At 53.2% G+C, this 19,374-nt stretch overlaps 1 protein-coding gene across 18 annotated transcripts in view; it reads right to left on the bottom strand.

Annotated features, from left to right (window-relative positions):
* LOC133240635 (cadherin-23-like) overlaps positions 1 to 19,374 on the bottom strand; it is a 377,180-nt gene that overhangs the window by 167,005 nt on the left and 190,801 nt on the right. For all 18 annotated transcript variants that reach the window (XM_061405805.1, XM_061405806.1, XM_061405792.1 and 15 more), the window contains 3 exons: positions 13,998 to 14,192; positions 10,297 to 10,425; positions 1,661 to 1,739 (listed from right to left, as the gene is read on the bottom strand). In XM_061405805.1, the coding sequence (XP_061261789.1) occupies positions 1,661 to 1,739; positions 10,297 to 10,425; positions 13,998 to 14,192 (403 nt within the window). The remainder of the gene's footprint in view (positions 1 to 1,660; positions 1,740 to 10,296; positions 10,426 to 13,997; positions 14,193 to 19,374) is intronic.

Below are 19,374 nucleotides of genomic sequence, written 5' to 3'. Positions count from 1 at the left end.
TCCATCCATTCATTCACTCTACAAGTACAGATTGGACTTTACTCTTGTGGAGCCCTGTGCTGGGCATGAGAATGGGGAGGAAGAGGGGTGGGGGAAGCAGAGGCCCAAATCCACTCTGCTGTTGCTGCCGCTCACCACATGAGCTGGTCTGACATTCACCCTGGGTCTCAGGGTCCCGTGGGCTTAGAAGCCCAGTTAACAGTTGTGCTAGAAGCTGCAGGTCACAGAGAGCCCACAGTTCCCCTGATTTCCTGCATTCCCAAGGATGTGGCTGGTCTCCCTCCCACCACCTAACCCTCAGCACCCTGAAGGTATTATTAGATGGCCCTGGTGGCTCAGGTGGTAAAGAATCTGCCTGCAAGGCAGGAGACCTGGGTTTGATCCCTGGGTCAGGAAGATCCCCTGGAGAAGGGAATGGCTACCCACTCCAGCATTCGTGCCTAGAGAATCCCATGGACAGAGGAGCCTGGGGGGTGACAGTCCATGGGGTCACAAAGAGTCAGACACAACTGAGCAACTAAGCATGCACACATGCACATTATCAGTTAACACTTACAAAGTATCAACACCTTACATACATTTATTATGGTCTTTACATATAATAAGCCTTCTGATTTTTGAAACACCTGAGGCAGGTATTCTTACTGCTCCCATATTATGGATGAGAAACTGAGGTACGGAGATCCACCCCTAGACAGTATGCTCAAGAGACTCCATCCATGTTCTTGATCACCGCACATTGGTGTCTTGAGCTTTAGGGAGAAAACCCCCTATACGCCAAGTCTACTCTCTTGGCAGTGTGGTAGGGGGAGCAATGGGGTGGACAGTGGCCTAGCAGCCTGCCACCCTTTTTGCCTTCAGACAGCGCCCCCCACCCCCACAGATGCACCAGGCTCGCATTTCACTCACCAGCAGGCTGGGCAGGGAGGCCAGGGTGGGGTGGGAGAACAGGGACAGATTTGATCCAGCCTGTGAACGAGTGAGCAGTTTCTCCTGCACCTCTCATCAGCCCCCTTGCTCCAAAGCCACCCAGACCCAAGACGGCCAAGGAGCTGCTGCTTTGTTAGTCTCTAGGCAGGGATGTGGAGTCAGGGGTCCCACCAAGCAAAACTTTCTCTGCACTCAGTCACTGCTCTGCTCAACCAAGAGCCTAGGCGGGAAAGGAGGGTTTACGTGACTCCCTGCAACATTCCAGATAAACGTGACTGTCTGATGGTCAGAAATGTGAAGAGAGCATGAAATCAGCCACAGTTGCAGCTGAATTAGTTCTAAAATGATGTAAAAACTGCCATCTTCTCACCAAGTAAGTAATGACAAACAAAGAAAAATGCAGTGTACTGAAGCAGGTTAGACAAGAATCACCAGTAACCTGGGCTCAGAGCCCTAACGTGCGCAGACAGCGGAGACCTCGGAGAATGCACACTCCTGTCCCCACCATCACCCGAGCGCCCCACACACCCGAGCTTCTGTCTCGAACTCCTCTTCTCCTCCCTGGCTCCTCCCTCCTTCATCTAGGCAGCTCCTTCCTGAGTCCTTTGGCCTGGGTTGTCCCTGGGGACAGGTGCCCTCATGCCACTGTCCCACACACCCACAGAGCCTGACACTCCTAGAGTGGCTCTTCTTGAGTAGGGGTGGGGCACTAGGGCACCCCAGGCCTTACCTGAGACGATAGTGTAGCCGATTCCCCGGGGACGTCCTTTATCCTGGTCAATGGCAGTGATAATTCGCACTGTCGTGCCCTGGGTGGGAAAGAGAAAGGACTTGAGTTTGGTAGGCCAGGCCCCAGGGTGCTGTTCTTCTTGTAGCTGTCCTGACACCCTCAGCTTCCCTCCCCCTGGGGACCTCAGGTCAGTCTAGGAAGTAGGGGCCAAATACAGAGACCTTAGCTGCCCCTATCATTCCTGGGACACACACTGAGGCCCCAGGCAAACACCTCAGTGTCCGCTGGCGAGGCCCAACCTTGCTGAGGCGCTCACTCCCTCTTCCGTTCCCCATCTCCCTTCATTCGGATGAACCACCCACGGAAGAACTGACAGAGGAGCAACCAGCAGCAGGACAAGAGATCTGGTCTCTATCTTGAACTCATCAGGTTGCTGTGTCACCTCAGAAGTTTGCTGCACTCCTCTGGTCTCAGATTACCCCAATCTTAAAATGAATAACACAAAATCCCGGGACATTGTTTTCACTAGGACCTGAGTAAAGAAGAACATCAAGGATGAATTATTCTGTGAATGAAAGCATCATAAATCCTGAAAGTGGGTATCTCTAGGGATGACCGTGACAACTGTGGTGGCCACCACGGTCCTCTGAACCATGCCCCATCCAGCATTGCAACCAGCAGCTCCTACCTCCCACGGCTCCATCCTCCACCCCATTCATTCTCCCTACAGCACCTGGGGAGAAGCTCCCAGGGTTGGCATACCCACGATGGGATTCAGGGGCCCCTGATTTTGAGGAGCACACAATCTGTAGTAAGGGGTCAAGGACATATGGACAGACACTGCTATACAGATATGGGGTTTCTTGGAGGCATAAATGTACCCCAAAGTATAGAAGTCCACCAGGAGGAAAGAGTTGTACAAACGGCGACATTTAGGATGGGTCACGAGGAGTGGGGTTTCCCTGGTAGCTCAGCTGGTAAAGAATCCGCCTGTGATGCAGGAGACCCCCAGTTCGATTCCTGGGTCAGGAGGAACCCCTGGAGAAGAGATAGGCTACCTACTCCAGTATTCCTGGGCTTCCCTGATGGCTCAGACAGTAAAGTATCCACCTGCAATGCAGGAGACCTGGGTTCAATCCCTGGGTTGGGAAAATCCCCTGAAGGAGGGCATGGCAACCCACTCCAGTATTCTTCCGGGAGAAGCCCCATGGACAGAGGAGCCTGGCGGTCTGTAGTCCATGGGGTCACAAAGAGTTGGACACAACTGAGCGATTAAGTACACACGCAAGCATGAAGTGAGTAGCTTGCCAGAGAGAGAAAACAAAAAGGAACGTGCTTCAGGCAAAAGACACAGCCCTGCAGGGATGTGGAGGTATAAGACTCTCTAGGAAGAGATGCTGGCATATAATGGACACATTCAAATACCAATGGGCTTCCCACATGGTGCTAGTGGTATAGAAGCCACCTGCCAATGCAGGAGACATAAGAGACACGGGTTTGATCCCTGGGTAGGGAAGATCCTCTGGAGGAGGGCATGGCAACCCACTCCAGCATGCTTGCCTGGAGAATCCCTTGGACAGAGGAGCCTGGCAGACTACAGTTTATAGGGTTGCAAAGAGTTGGACATGAGTAAAGCGACTTAGCCCGCACAAATATCAACTGGCTGGTTGATTCACTGAATAAATGAACATGTGAACCACTGGATCCTAACTTCACCACCACCACTTGCTGAGTCGCCCCTCACCTGGGGAAACCTTCAGTTTGCTCTGCAGGCCCTATCACACCAGCCCTGTCTGCCCAGCTTCTGGCTCAGGCTGTAGGTCCCACGGCTGATGGAGGGAAAGTAGGACAGCCCTGTACCCAGTGCCTAGGGAGATACCAACCCTGGCATTGGCATGTCTGATGAAGGTCTCTAATAGCCATGGCGCCTCTTAAGCGTTGGCCATTCATCACCTAGAGACTGAAGCCTGCAGGCTGCACCCTCTACCCCCAACTGAGCACCTTGTCCTACGGAGAGAGGCTGGCTCCTGACATGCAAGACTCTGCCCCGGAGGGAGTGCCCTGGGGGGCACGATGCCTCCCCGACTCCTCCTGGTCTCGCTGTCAGGACACAGGAGGGGCATCTGCCACCTCACCCTCCTGGGGCAGCGCTACCCACACACAGCTGTTGCCCCGGCCTCTCCTGAGCCCAGGTACACTGCAATCTGGAACACCCCCAGGTTCGGCTGAAGGAAGGTGAGAATGTTGCAGAGGAAACATCTGCAGCAAAGAGACGGTCACAACACAGAGGCTGCGGCTGCGCAGACAGCAGGCCTGACTCCTTCCATTCATAGCTTTCCCCTCAACCCACCCCTCACAGGAGCTCTGTCTAGATTCCCCTGGGTGGGGGGGGAGGGCGGGGAACAGACTGTTACAAAGTCAGAGAAAGATGCCATTAAAGGTGTATCTCCTGAAGTGGGTTCTGAGAGCCTGAGCTGTACCAGAGAGTGTGAGGCACCCACGGCAGCAGGGGTCCCTCCCCAGCGCTGTGCCTGGTACCGCTGCAGGCACTTTTTATGCCTGAACTCATTTCACCCTCACAACTACTCCAGGAGACAGCTCCATTCTATCGATGAGGAAACTGAGGGCCACGAGGTAAGCGGCCTTTACAAGGTCCCACCGCAAGGAGTGAATAGTGAAGCCAGCATTCGATTTCAGGTACTTTAGCTCCAAAATGCTCTTGCTCGCCAGACAATGCTGCCTCTGTAACAGGTTATATGATAAATATAATAATGATAACTGTAATTTATGAAAGTTTTGGCTATGTGCCACAAGTATTAATATAAGTATTAGTTCAAGTCAAATGTGGGGAAACATATACCCCTCATCCCTCCCTTGGAGATGCACAACCTGCTTTAATGTGGTAAAGGCTACCAAAAGTAGCAAAGTGATAAAGAGATCCATCAACCTTTGCTCTCCCAGGCTTTCTAAGCTGAAGACAGGCTCTTTTCATGTAACATCTTGATAGCCCTGGACCTAGCAGTCCACGGAAGGTCATTTGGGAAGCATTGCATCACATCTGAAGGGTTTACACAAAGGGCTCCCCTGTCACTCCAGGGGAATCCTTTTGGGGGGATGCTTTTCCTGGTGTCACCTCTTAAACCTCCTGGATATGTCCCCAGGAGGAGGTCCTGAGAGCACGGGACTTTGATCTGAGGCTCTAGCTGCCAGAAAGGGCTTCATAGCCCATCTGACCACAGCCCATGGCTTCACACCCGTGCTGGGTGCTCCAGCACGGAGGGTCTCTGGCTGCCCTGGGCCTGCTGAGGGCAGGGTTGGACTGCCAGGTCATCTGGGCCCAGTGCCTACCAAAGCACTATTCCAGACAGTCATTAAACAATAAACCTTGGTCTTCCCTGGTGGTCCAGCTGTTAAGACTCCATGCTTTCACTGCAGGGGGTTTGGGTTCAACCCATGGTCAGGGAACTAAGACCCTGCATGCCACTCTACGCAGCCCCAAATCACATAATTACAAACAAGCAAATAGTAAACCTTGAGGGAACAGCTGCACGCCCACAGGCGAACGATCAGAGCCTGGTGTGGCTGGTTGAGTCCAGCACCGTGAGCCTCAGCACCACTTAGTAAAGGGGGCCAGTGCTGGTCTGTGCAGATAGCGGAGCTGGCGGCCAGGGAGCCCTCAGTTTTCAGAGCCTTGTGAGCATCTCCCCGTGGGCAGCCCCGAGCTGGGTGGCCTGGAGTCCCCCTGGGTGGACTGGGGCTCAGTGGGTCCAGCGGCCAGCCCAGGACCAGAGATCAGGGAGGTCGGCTCACCCCTGGAAGAGCCATGCCTGAGTGTCTACAACATGAGCTCTGAAAGGCTCCTGATAAGTTTGGGTTTCATCTCTTTTTGGATAAATAAATCCATTTTTAATAAAACCCTGAGCTTTTAATACAAGTGCAGCCACAAAGACGGGAAATGTTATGAGAAGGAATTAAAAGGGAGGAATGGGGGCTCCTGGGAGCCCACAGCTCTTGTTTCAGAGTTTCAGTGATTATATTTTCAATATACTGAAACTTACTTCCTAAGATGAGGAGATGGAGACATGTCCGCCCTGGGCCCCTCTACAGGGGGGCACTCTGGCTGGCTGGCTCTCCAGAGAGGGACCATAGTTCAAGGAGCACCAGAGTATGACCAGAAGAACAGATGGCCCCAAAGACTAGAGATGGGCCCACCTGGCTATGGAGCTTCTTCCCTTCATAAGAACTCCCACTGCAAAGAGGAAGCCCCGACATTCCCACAGAGAGGCTAAAGGTACACAGGCCTGTGGGGTCCCAACTCCGTATTGTGGGAAGATCAGTACAGCAAGGGGGTTAAGGGTCTGACTCTGTGGTTACACTGCCAGGGTGTGAACCCTTTGATTGAGTTACTTAACCTTTTACCGCCTGGTTTTCCCAATGTATGAAATGGGTATAAAACAGTCCCCACACCTCAGCAAGTTGATGCATGAGCACTTGGAACAGCACTGGGTGCATAGAAAAAGCTGTAAAAGTGCTGTCACTATTCTCTGGGGCCTGGAACCTCCACATGCTTCTGATGAAAGCTAAGACACCTCTTCCCAGACAATGCAGACAATGCGATGTTCCAAACAATTTCAGCAAATGCAGACTTCCCAGGACCCAGGTTCATCAACCCTATGCTGGAGGTAAGGAGCTTTCTGGCCATTCTATAGAGAGAACAGCTAGGATCTCACAGGGAGACCTAGCATTAGTTGAGGACCTACTGTGCGCCAAGCACTGTGCTGGGCCCCCGCATGGGTCCTCCGTTTTGTCCTCATAGTGAGGGTACATGTGGAGAGATTGCAGCTTAAGGGCTCAGGGATTTGCTTAAAGTCCCAAGCTCTGGTGAGTGGGGGTGGGTTGCCAGGCAGCCCCCACCTCTGAGGCTTGGGTACCAGTAGTGAAGTCGGGACAGACTCAAGAGGAGCTGGGATTCCTCTAGAAGGAACACAACCCTCCCTTCTGTGGCTGCCTTTTTCCAAAGTAGCTGGCCAGGAGAGTGGCTGAAGCTGGAGCCTTGGCGGTGGGGGCTGTCCACCTCTTTCTCTGCTGGCCCAGCCCCTCCTTCTTTCCATGACAGGATTGAGGACTTGAAAGGCCAACCTGCAGTTTGCTTTGGGAGTGGGAGGCGCCCTTGGTGGGGAGGAGGCCGGAGGGGGCTGAAGGGGACTTCCGACAAGAGCTGCCACAGCAGATTCTGGGGCAGAAAATCCTATTTCTCAGTCCTTAATTCCAGTCAATTCCAGTCAAAGGGCTGATAGGCATCGGCTGGCAGTAATTTGTGCAGTTTATCCGCTCTTTTCACCTTCTATCGGTCCTTCACTGACGGGCAGGCCGACATGCTGCTGCTCGAGTGAGGAAATTAAAATTTGATGCAATAATCCCAAATAAGAAGGATTTTATTAGGTAATATATACACTTTAGATGAGGCATGCTGGCCTGATACACTGATAGAGAGAGGCATACATGCTGGGAGCCGCAGATAAAGAGGGGGAGTGGGGGGAGTGGGCGAGGGTCTGGACGCAGGCCCCTGGGCCAGCAGAGGCAGGGCTGGGGATGGGGGACGCCTGGGGCCTCTGGCCCCACGAGACTAATCAGGCCTTGGTGCTCCTCAACCCTGGCCCAGCCTGCGAAGTGCTGCGTTAAATCAGGCTTCCACACTGTAAAGGGACATGGAAGGCCTGGATCAAGGCACGGAAACCGATTAGAAGCAGGGAAAAATCAGGCTCAGCGTGTATGGGAAACTGCGCAAGAGGCGAGGTAAACTTTCAAATCTGGAGGCAGGGAGGAAGAGCAGAGGTGTGCGGACATGGAGGTGATTCTGTGGGTGCTGGGAGAGACCGAACCCCCCAACTCACTTCCTTGTCTGGCTTGCCCGAGCCTGGTCACCACACAAAAGGCAGGACTCAGACCTGCTCTTTGGGAGCCCCCCAGACATGGACTTTAGTGGCCTCGTGGAGCCAAAGGGACAACCGTCAAGGCAAAGAGACATCAAGGTCCCTCACTCTGAGAAAGAACCATATCAGATGCCAAGAAACTGGGCATAAGGAGGGTGGAGGCCACGGGGAGCAAGGGCCTATTTGCCTGTCCTGAGGAGTCATCCTAGCAGGGGCCTGTGGAATCATCTGGGAAGGAGAGGGGCTGGCTTAGCACAGGACCCTGCACAGCACAGGGACTTCATAAACGTCTAGAGGATGAGTAAACGAATGAAAAATAGAATGGCCAGGCAGACTCAGAAACCTGCAGATCTGAAAAAATCACCTGTAGTAATAGTTTGATTTAGTATTACTCTGCTACAATAGAGGGATTCTGGGAAAGGCGAGACAAACTGAAGGGTCTCAGAGGACACTCACCCCAACACCCTTCTTGTTGACCACTGAGACTCTGAGATGAGGCTGAAGCTAGGACCTCCCAACCCAATCCAAACACAAAACCCCCGCATTCTAACATCTGCTGACGCTAGACTACTAGGTGCTCAAGTCTCTAAAACCACCAGGCGAAGGAGGCACCACTGAGACAAGGAGGAAGAGGTCTGGATATTGTGTGATCTGGCCAGGCAAGCGCACGGTAGTACAGGGTTCTGAGATCCTCCAGCTGCTGGGCCACCATCACCTCTTCACTTCAATCTACAAGTTGGCACTGCCTGTCTTTCCTGCATTCAACCCTGGGCACAAAGCCCTGGGAGGCCCTGGTTTGAGACCCAAAGACTCAACCACCCTGATGACCAGGAGCCCCAAAGTAACCCACTTACATATCAGTGAATGTTACAGATGTGGCTACAATTCAGAGGGGAATCGTGCAGCCTAAGGACCAGGGAACTCCAGCAGAGATGAGGAGAGAGAGATGGCTCTGCCTGGTGGGCCGGTGAGGATGAGGCCGGGAAAAGAATTCTAAGAAAGGTCGTTAGTGATGGGAACCAACAGATGGGTGGATTTCGGATTGGTGAGTAGAGCAGTCACACGGTGTGATGAGGATGACAGGATAGTAAGAGAGCTGGCCTGAGTAGTGAGCACTTGTTCGTTCGTTTATTCATGCATTCATTCATTCCACAATTACCTCCTGAAGCACCCATGGTGAGCTATGCCCACAGCAGAGCCCATTCCCGCTGCACTATTCTCGCAGGCCAGGAGAGAAGCCAAGGGTGAGCGTACCGTGCAGGAGCACTGAGCACTAGGAAGGGATGGCCAGAGGCTGAGGACAGGTGGAAGGACCCACCTCACCTAAAAGGTCAGAGTTGAGCATGCGTGGGCTTATTGGCAAAGAGGTTTGGGGACAGGCGGAGTTCAGTCTCAGAAGTCTAAACTCCTGCTTCCATGGACCACTCAGAAAGAAAGGGTTGGAGTGGGGACATTTAGATGTCCCCCTCTACTCTCAAAGCAGCTTCTGACACCGGCAACAGGAGGCCACCTTGCTCGTCAGACCCTCCAGTCCGCAAGTAGCCCCAGGAAGGAAGTGGCTACCCTCTCACACCTGGAGCCTGCAGCATGGTGCCTGGAAGAGGCCAACAGTCAGGAGAGACCACAGTGCCAAACTTGGGACCACGCTACCTAGTCTGTGGTGGTCCAGGAGCCCAGCCTGCAATCTGGTCAGGGAAGCCTGCCTCTCACTTGCACCCAAACCTGTGAGCTGTGCAGACATGCAGGTGGGGTCCTGAATAGCCACATGATCAGGTGGGCACCCCGCTTTGCTCTCAAAGCTGTTTCCTTCTCCTAAGCACATTGAGTGCCTATAGAAGGAGAGGCACAGTTTTCTTTCCATAGAGCTGCTCCCCTGCACGTTCAGGGGTTGTGTCTGCCCAGAGGAGCTGCCTTTTCTAATTCATCAGCCCAGTGCGGGTATTCTGTTCTAGTCCACACATAAGCACGGATGGCTACCGGAAGCTTGGCCCACAACTGAGCAAAGCCGCCCACCCAGAGCCCCTGCCTAGGGGCAGCAGTATGCTTTGTTTCATAGTCGACTGGACCACAGTGGACACAGGGCCCATGGCCAGTCAATCTACAGGCTGGCTGGCAACTTGTGACCTTGTGACATGGCACAAAATCAGACCACAGCCAATCAGGTACCTCTCTTGAACACATGGCTTTGAGAAACCCAAAGTCTGGGCAGTTAGAAGGGGCAGCAGGAGCTGTGAGTTCTCAGGGAGGAGCCAACCCTGAGAGGGTCTGTGGGGCAGATAGTAAGTGGCCACCATCTTGGCTGGCCAAGAGAGGTGGATTGACCAGCTGACCCGTGGCGGGTGTGGCTGAGCCCCACTGATGTTTTGGTGAGCCTGGCTGAGTCCAAATTCACTCTCCAGTTCAGGCTGGATTTTCCACGGGCATCCCCATTTCCCATCACCCCACATGAAGCTTTCTGAACTGCTGCCCTTCACTTGCACTAGCCAGTCTCTTCTCTCTGTCCCTTGGAGAGCTCTGGGGGGATGAAGTGAGACAGCGAGGAGGTAGGGTGGAAGAGGAGGTTGGGTTTTCAACGCGCTGGGACACTCATCACTGCCAGGCACGTGGGAGCCAGAAACACCAAGGAGCCCATCCCACCAAACAGGGCCTCCATGCCCACCGGAAGTGCAGAGGGACGTCTCACAAGGGCGGGGAGGGTCTTACCGGGGGAGAATGCTCGTAGATGTTGGTGCTGTAAGGCAGGTTGATGAAGATGGGGTCCATGTCCTGGACGTCTGTGATGATGATGGCCAAGTTGGCCAGGGTAGACAGAGGCCTGGTCTTATCTTGATCCTTAGAAGGACAAAGAACACATCAGCTTAGGTCAAGTGATATGGACAAGGACACACACGGACACACACGCACAACACCCATGTGCACAAACGTGTGCACAGACGTACACACGTACTCCTACACTCCCACAGGGAAGGACATTAGCACACAGAGCTCAGGAACTCTAAGAACCCTCAGTGATCTCTGACCTGTGCAGGAAAACACACACAGGGCCCCCAAGGCCCAGTGGAAGGCGGCGTATCCACAGTCACAAAGCAGGGCTGGGGCGGAGCCACCCCCGCCCCCCGCCCCCAGGCTTGACCAGTGTGACCTCTGGTGGGCGGGGTGACTGCCTTGGGATAAAGGAATGGTGCGGCCCTTAGCTCCTTCTCTGGATTCAGCCTGGGGGCCACTGCTCCCTCCATGCCTACTTCCTGCACCCTCTCTTTCAGGGACAGCAAAGGAATTGACTAGAATGGGAGAGTTCCTCAGAAGAAAAGCCCTTTGACTGCAGAAGGGGCTAGTCTGGGCCCTGCACCCCTGCCCTGCACTCTGGGTTGACTGGTCAAGCAATTTTGCTGGTAGAACCAGTAGGGGGAGCTCCGGGGCCTGTGACATTTGGGGGACTCTGGGAAGGAAGCTTGAGAAGCCATGTGGCCAAGCAGGCAATGTTTAAACCCTCACAGTTGGAAATGCAGGCCTATAAAAGCTCACCAAGAAAGAAAAGCCAAACCCATTTTCTATTACCCTAAATGTGAAATAGTTGCTGCTACTGAATAACAATAGCCAAGAAGAATAGAAACTACATGCTGAATAGATTATACATCAGGCAGTGTACTAGACACCTCACTCGCTTTGGTGGGGTGCCCGTTATTTCAGTTCAACAGACTCAGACAGGTTAAGTAACTTGCTGTGAGTCACACAGCTGGTAAGAGTGTAGCCAGGATTCAACTCAAGTCGTTTTGACTTGATCTGTCTTGATTTGAGGCCCTAACCTCAGCCCAGTTGCTGACTTGCTAAGTTACCTCAAATAAGTTATCTCCTATTTTGGAGTCTTGACTTCTTCTTCTGTGAGATGAAGGGACTCGTGGGAATGACCTCTATGGACTCTAGGCCTTGTAAATTCTCTGCTCTGGGACTGGAGAAGTGACTGTCCTTAGGTTAGATCTCCCTTGGTCTGTTTGGGATAATGTGAACGATGCAAGGCAGTCCCCACATTACAAGCCCAGTGCCTGCTCCTGCCCTCCAGAGACAGATGCTGAGCCTTCAAGGAGAAGGAAGGGCTGGTTGTCCTAAAGAGTCCTTGGGGGCAGCCAGGGAGACGGAGGAGAGGCTTTGAGGATGGGTCATGGCTGCAGCAAGGTAGGGGAGAGTCTGGAGGCAGGAGGAGCTGTGTCCCTCCAAACCACAGTAGAGACAGTCTCCCAGCCTCCAAGATGATGGGGCCCACAGCCCAGGCTCAGGGACCACCCTAGGGAGTGGTGAGAGCTCTCACCTAGGGACTGGAATGGGCATCAGGCAGACAGAGCCAGAGTGGGAGGCCCATCAGGAAGGCCCTTGACCTCTGGGGCTGGAGATGCCAATGGTTATGATTTGCTCTTACCGGCTTCTATGGGCAGCTGGCTTTGTCCAGTCTGGCACCTGCCCTTCCTGTCCCACACCTGTGGCTGCAGCCCTGCCTCTGCCATAGATGCCCCCATACAGCCCAGCCTGGACTCCATGGCTGGGGAAAGGGGACGGCAGTGGGCACATCTGGCAGGCAGGCACCTGGCCAGGCTTCCAGCTGTCACTCTGGCGCCTACAGGTCTCAGCAACTTGTTCCCAGAGGAGTTGCATGTTTTCCCACCCACCACCCACCCAGCGGAGGCTGGAGACCCAGATGTTCCCTGCGATGCCACATGGGAGAATCTCCTTGGGGAGATGCCCAGCGGCCAAGGGCACAGTGCCAGCCCTCAGAGGGACTTGTGCATCAGATGGGGGAACCACCAAGACCTAAGGGAGTTAGTTCCAGGGCCCGTCCTGTTCCACTGCTTCAAGGCCTGGTCGCTGGAAGATTGATGGCAATTTAACCACATTCACCATCCCAGCTTGAGCCCAGGCCTCTCAACAGGCCCAGCCACCCAGATTCGTGCCTATGCCCAGCTCTGCTCTCTTTGCCACTGGCCCAGCCCGAAGCCATTTTCACTGCAGATGGAAAATATCCCACAAGGACAAGTTCACACTGAAAAAGAGAACAAGCATCTGTGCATTTCTGGGCCCCAGTGTAAGGAAATGGAGAGTGGTGGGAGGGGCACCACCTTAAGTGAGTGTGCAAGGGTGTGCGGAAGGATATAGATGTGCCCCAAAAGTGGATTCCGGTCTTATAAGTCCCTTTGATCCCAGAAGTCAGTTTCACAAATAGCAGCACACATGTCCTCCCAGGCAACCAACACTTAACCAGGGGAGAAGGCAAGAACATGAGTATCATCTGCAGTGGCCTCCCCAGGGTCCCTGGACCAAGTTTGCATTTCCTGGTCTGGGAGGCCTCTCTGGATCTTGTCCAATCCTGGGGGAACCTCATGTTTCCAACTGGTCCCTAGCCCCAATGCAGTGTGTCTTCCCCTGGGATCTGAGCTCTGTGATCTGCCAAGTAGAGCCCACAGAGCTACGGGCAGCCCCCTTGCAGTGACATGGGGCCAGGTGGTGGATGCTGTGGGTCAGGCTAATGAGTCCCAGAGGCTCAAGAGGGACTCCTGTGATTTGTTTAACAGTTGGCCTAAGCTTTGTAAACAGAAGTCTAAGAACCAACAGGCCAGCTCTCGCCCTGCTGCCAGCTAAAGGCTCCAGCTGCGCTTGGAGGCCATGGCCAGGAGCAGGAAGCAGGGCGAGCAAGGAGAGAACTCTACTGAGGCCGTGGCCTGCCTGTCCTCCAGCCCCTCCGCAACCGCTGGTGATAGAGGCCACGCAGCTATGACGTTCTGGAGATCTGGAGACTCCTGGCCGTGGGGCCCTGGACAACCCAGGCTTGGGTTCTTGCTGCCCACCCTCATTGGTTTGTGTCTCAATAGTGTCAGCTATAAAATAGGATAATTATTCCTCTTCAACTTCCCTCTCCTGACTAATTCATCTTGGAATTCCCAGGACCCAAGCACAGTGCTTGGCACTGATGGATGTTCCCTTCTGTGTAAGTATCACTGCTCCAGCGCAGTGGCCAGGATGCTGGACTCTGACTCCTGCATGCTGGGTGGTGTCAGGACACAGCTGGGCTGACACCTGTCTTGGGTCTCAGAGCGAGAGGACATCCTGCACTAGGAATGACCCATGGTGCAGGTGCTGGAGGTCACTGAATTGCTCCTGTGCCTCTGTTTCCTCATCTGTAAAATGGGCCATAGCACCGTTGTGAGGTTTAAAGGAGACAATCCACTCGAGTGCTCCCCACAGCACCAGGGACATAGCACGAACCCTCAGGAACATCAGCTGTTGTTATCATTATTATGATCATCAGCAACACCATTATAGCCTTGCCCAGCAGGGAAGGAGGCTGACATCCTGTGCCCTCTCTGAGGGCAGGAGGCTGGCATCTGGCCGCCTGGGCCCCTGGCACAGGGACTCACCGTGGCGTTGACGGTGAGCTGGTAGGCCTGCGTGGTCTCGTAGTCCAGCTCCCGGATCACCGTGACGATGCCGCGTGCGCTGTCGACGGCAAAGAACTGGGAGGGGGGCTGGAAGGAGTAGAGGACGCTGCCGCCTGCGCCCAGGTCCGGGTCCGTGGCGTTCACAATGAAAATGGGCGTCCCCACCGGTGTGTTCTGGGGGTGAAACAGAGCAAATAAAAGGGTGAGCTGGAGCTCAGAGCAGCTGCCTCCATCAGTGACTATTCCCCCAAAGCCCATTAACCACGTCCCTCCAGCCAACCAGACCTGCGGCTTCATCATTTTTATTCTAAAAGGGTTCACAGGAATTTAAAACGCTATATCTATTTTTTTTTGCTCCATTTTTTGATGGCCTCCTGGTGGCTATAACAGCACCAGTTCCAAAGATGATCTACTTATCCTGAAGTTCCGGATGAGGGCCTTTTGGTCCCCAAACCCCTGTTTCTTGGCAGTTCTGCTTTCTCTGTTAGGTGCCCCTTGGCTGCCCAAGCCTCAGGCATGGGCTGCTCTGGAGGGCAGCCAGGAGTCTATGTGTTGGGAGGTTCCAAGGACAGGGAGCTGGAAGATGTGTAATATGGGGAGGTGGCATAGAGTCTGTGGTGGGGCTGGCCCACAGAGATTTCTTGACTTGCCTAGGGGTGGGGCATCCACATAACATCCCTGGGCCATGGCAGCCTGTAACCAGAGAGGCCCACAAAGCCTGCTCAAATGTCACCACCTCCTGGGAGCCTTCCATGATTCCCTTTGCTACACACTGTGTTTGTAGATAGACCCCTGCCCCTTTCTGACTTGGGGTTTCTGGTTAAATGTAACTTCCTCATGGAAGCCTTCCAGACCCTTCAGGCGGGTCAGTCCCTACCATGCTCCCAACCCCTGCCACTATTATATTCAGGGTCCCATAGCACCCTGGAATGTTTGATCACCCACAGTTCCTCTGTAATTCCCCAGCCAGTGCCTGTCTCTCATTGCACATGTGCTCCATAGAGACCATAGAGCTCTATCTGCCTGGCCCAGCAGGTGCCTGCCACATGGCCGGTGTCCAGTAAGCATCCTTTATGAAGACATGAACGAATCTCTATGGCAGCATCTTAGCACATTGTATTCTAAGTATCTGTTTGCATCCTCTGCCCAACTGTCAGCTCTCATCACGATCGTGCCCACCACAATGCTTGGCAGGTAAGCCACATCTGCAAAATTCTGTGTGAATAAATTTACTCTTGACTCAGTGAGCTCTGGACACATCAGAAGATAGGCTACCTAAGGAGGCTCTGCCCAGAGGCAGGAAGAAACAATTCCTGCCCGCTCACTGACGGTGCTGTGCCACATCTAGGCTGTGAGCTGCACCCATCAGCTCCGTGACAAGTAGCTTTCTAGGTGCTTGCTATGATCCCTCTTTCAAAAAGGAAGCCAAGGCTCAGACAGGTTAAGGAACTCATCCAAGTCACCCAGCTAGGCAATGGCAAAGACCCTAAATTCAGGTATAGTTCATTCTAAGCCTATCTCTTAGCTCTAAACACTTCTGTAAACCTTGAGGGCAGTTTTTTCCCCTAAGTCTTCCACACAGTGCTGAGGTCACCTGCCAGCATGGGTGGTACCCTCTAGCCCAGAGTGTGGGACTGGCCTGAAAGTTCCCTGAGGGCAGAGACAACATTCCTGTGTGATCTTTTTACACTGGGACAATGACTGAGTACCTTCGGACACCTGCAGGGCTCCTATCAAGGAAGACATCACACAGCTGCCCATCTCTGTGCTGCTGCCCATGACCTGGGTCACTACCTCGAGAAGGTTCTCTCTTTGAAGACCAGTCTCAGGCATACTGGAAGCCCTTCCCCAGGGCTGTCTGCTGGAGGCAAGTGTGTTCTCTGTAAGACCTCTAATTGGGCTGGAAAGGGCCTCCAGAGGACAAAGCCATCGAATTGCCACTGTTTCTCTCTGAGTGTGCTGCCCCTCCCCCATCACCAGGCAAGTGTCCACCTGAATGGACAGGCTTACATCCTATCCTTTTCCAAACCACGCTGAAGATAGGGGCAGACAGGTAAGACCCCTCTCCTCCATCCCATCCTTGATGCTCCATGCCCCTCTGCATAGGATACAAGCCTCATAGTCTGGTCTTGTCTCCCCCTTCTCGCTTTATTTCCTGGCAGGTATCATATCCTAGCCTTTTGGCTAAGATCATGTGCAATATCTTTTCTTACCAGTTTACTATTTCCTGGCACGTAGAGCTATTTGTACTTCTCCAAACCAGCACACTCCCTTACACTTCTGAGTTCCTGCACCTGCTTTGCCTTTGCGAGGTCTGCCCCACCCAGCTCAGTGGCTTGGAAAACAGATGCTCTCTTTCTCTCCAAAAGAGGGAAAATGTTCAAGTGTACAAGGGGGCAGAGGGGACAGGTGCTAGATTTCAGGGATGGACAGACTTCTGTTGGAACCTAAGTCTTATTGTGTGTCTTTGGGCTAGTTACTTCATCTCTCTGATCCTTAATCCCCTTTCTGTGCATCAAAGTTAATAATATTTCATACAGTTAATGTGAAGAGTACACGAGCTCCTGAGTATAAACTTCCCAGAATATATTAAGTGCTTAGAAGATGGCAGTTGTGATTTTATTGTCTGAATGCCTTCTAGAGGGTGGCAGACAAGAACATCTCCAAGGGAAGGGCAGGGAGGCATAAAGAAGCACCATGACTACTAATGATGCTGCGCTGGGCATTCCCTGTCTGCAGTCCCCAGATCCACCGAGCACCCTTCTCTGCCATGACCCACCCCCTGCCCGCCTCCCAAGCCAGGGTGGCCTCAGTGCACTGCATTCCCAGGCTGCCAATGGGAGGGGCTGGTAGGAGCCCAGAGTTTGGGGAGGAGGCAGGAGGAGAAAGGGTTTGAAGTGTTACTTTCCCAGTCCCTCCAGCTCCAACCCAGCAGCCCCTCCTCTCCAGCCCCAGGTTTCAGTGGCTCCAGCCCTTCCCCTTGCCCCTCCAGTCCTAAGAGTAGAAAGAACTTGCCCGTGTTGCTAGTCCTTGGAGCCTCAATATCCCTCAGTGTCGCTCTAGCCCTGCACCCCCTCTGGAAGTTGTCTCTTCACTGAAATGCCTTTATTGGAACTATCCGAGATGAACTGTTTCCTGGGGAACCCTGACAGATGCAGGCACTCTGCAAAGGACCTACCCCAAGCCACATGTTCAAAGCCCCAGAAACTGAACTCCCCAGATGCTGGGGTGAGCAATGCCAGCCTCCATCCCAACATGCCAACCACAGGAGACTGGTCTGGAGGAGATCTTCATGAGGTTCTCAGCTAACCTACAGCTCTCTCTCTTCCCTCCTCCCCGTCTCTACATCCAACACACACATCTCAGGAGTGCCAGTGTCAGGCCCAAGCTCCAGAGCACAGCATGCCATTGCAGCCTGTAGCTCTTGCCACAAGAGGGATAGACATGTTCTGATTTCAGGGTGGCCAACCCCCAGTGAGGCAGCTGGACAGCACTTCAGAGCACACCCCACATGGAGTCAGTGCCCAGAGGAGAGAGACGGCTCCCACGAGAATGTCAGCTCTCCAGCTGCCTGCCTCAGGGAGGAAAGGACATTTCATTCATCCATACTGCATAGTCTGGGGCGAAGGCTCTCTGAGCATCTGGTCAGAGGATTTAAGAGCAAGCTCCAAGAAGACAGGAAAAGGGGGAAAGGAAGGGATGGTCCTGTGTCTGACCTTCTTGGATTATGTTTCATGCCCTGCAGTGAAAACCCATTTAACTTCTGCGTAACTTAGAAAAGGTTTTAAATAGGCCTGACAAGGAGCCATTCCCTTAGAAGGGACAGGCCATTGGAGAGGAAAGAATGCTGACCTCCTGCATTTCCAATCCTGGGCACCATGCTTTTCTGGGAAATGGGGGGAGGGGACTCTCACCAGCACATACACTGGGGGATTCTTGGAGCACCCAGCTACTGGTTCACAGAAACATCAGATACGTTCACAGGTTGACACTCAACGCAAGCAGATTTCCTCCATGGGGCCAGGCACATCTGGATTTTCAAGTACATCGTAGGCAGTTAACACCTGGTGCTCGGAGTGTGGGCTCTGAGTCAGACCTCCTAAGTTTGAGCTCCAGCCTTTTCCCTTGTTGGGTGGAGACCCTGGACATGTGCTGTTAAATTTATTATTTTAGTCTCAGTTTCCCTATGTAAAGGAAAATGTAAAGGTGGAGCTGTTAACACTACCTATATATCCTGGGGTAGTGGGAAACTTTTACATGAGCTAAGGTGTGGGGAGAAAACCTCTCACTGAGCCGGGCACACGGCAATATTGAGTGACACTCATAAATGGTCACTACCATTATTATGGTGGTAATAAAATACCATCACAGGCGGCATGAGATGAGCCTATTTTAAGTGGTGTGGGGGGATTAGAAGCAGGGTAAATGGCTGATCTCTTCATCACGAATTTAGACAAATGGGTAGATCAGAATTCAGGAAGAATGCTCACCTCTGTTGAATGGTTCACGGCTGTTGCAGACAGGATGGGAGAACTTCTGAAGACCCTCCAGAGTGGGTTTGGAGAATGTGAGACGAGGGGTGGGATCTGATGGAAGGGTGAGAGGAGTTCCTGGAGGAGCACGGAGGCCAGGCCTGACCATGCACCACTCAGCGAGAAGATGGCTTCAATGTGGAAGCTGGAAGGCACCTTGGAGATTATCCAGCCTAGTCTCCCCAGTTTTTAGATGGGAAAAGTAAGAGGGTGCACTTCCAGGCTTTCTGTCTCACATGTGCTTAATGGCAGAGCTGTGCCTGGAAATCAGGTGTCTTAACTCAAGTGCTTTACTTATGCTACCCAGAGACACTACCCACTGTGTCCTGGCCCACCCTCCTTCCAAGCAGAGATGCTCTTTTTACCAAAGGGATGGATCTAGGCAGCCGTGTTTGTACCAAGTGACTTCAGACCCAGGCCACATGCGATTGGTCCAGGGGTAAACACATGACTCAAGCAGGCCAATCAGATGGGGTCTTGTAAATTAAAGCAACTTTCCATGGGAACTTGAAAGAAAGATTCCTGCTACCTGGTTGGGGTAGAGTAGGTCCCACGACAGGCTGAAAGTCACACAGAAGCTACAGAAACAGAGGTGTAGAGGAAGCCCATCTGCAGTGAGCATAGGGCATGGTAAAGCAGAAAGCAGAGACGAGGGCTCTGAGGGCCTCCCCTGCCCCAGCCTTCACAGAACCTGTCTGGCCCTCCCCTCCTGTCCTTGGCTGTGGTCCTGAGACACAGTCCATGCTGTTCTTTCTGTGGGTACCACCTGCTCATTCCAGCCTGCATGGGTCTCAGCTCCTTGCCAACCTGGTCTGCTCAGGACG

Source organism: Bos javanicus, chromosome 28 (assembly GCF_032452875.1).
Source record: "Bos javanicus breed banteng chromosome 28, ARS-OSU_banteng_1.0, whole genome shotgun sequence".
Lineage (NCBI taxonomy): Eukaryota > Metazoa > Chordata > Mammalia > Artiodactyla > Bovidae > Bos > Bos javanicus.
This window is presented reverse-complemented; position numbering and strand designations above follow the sequence as displayed.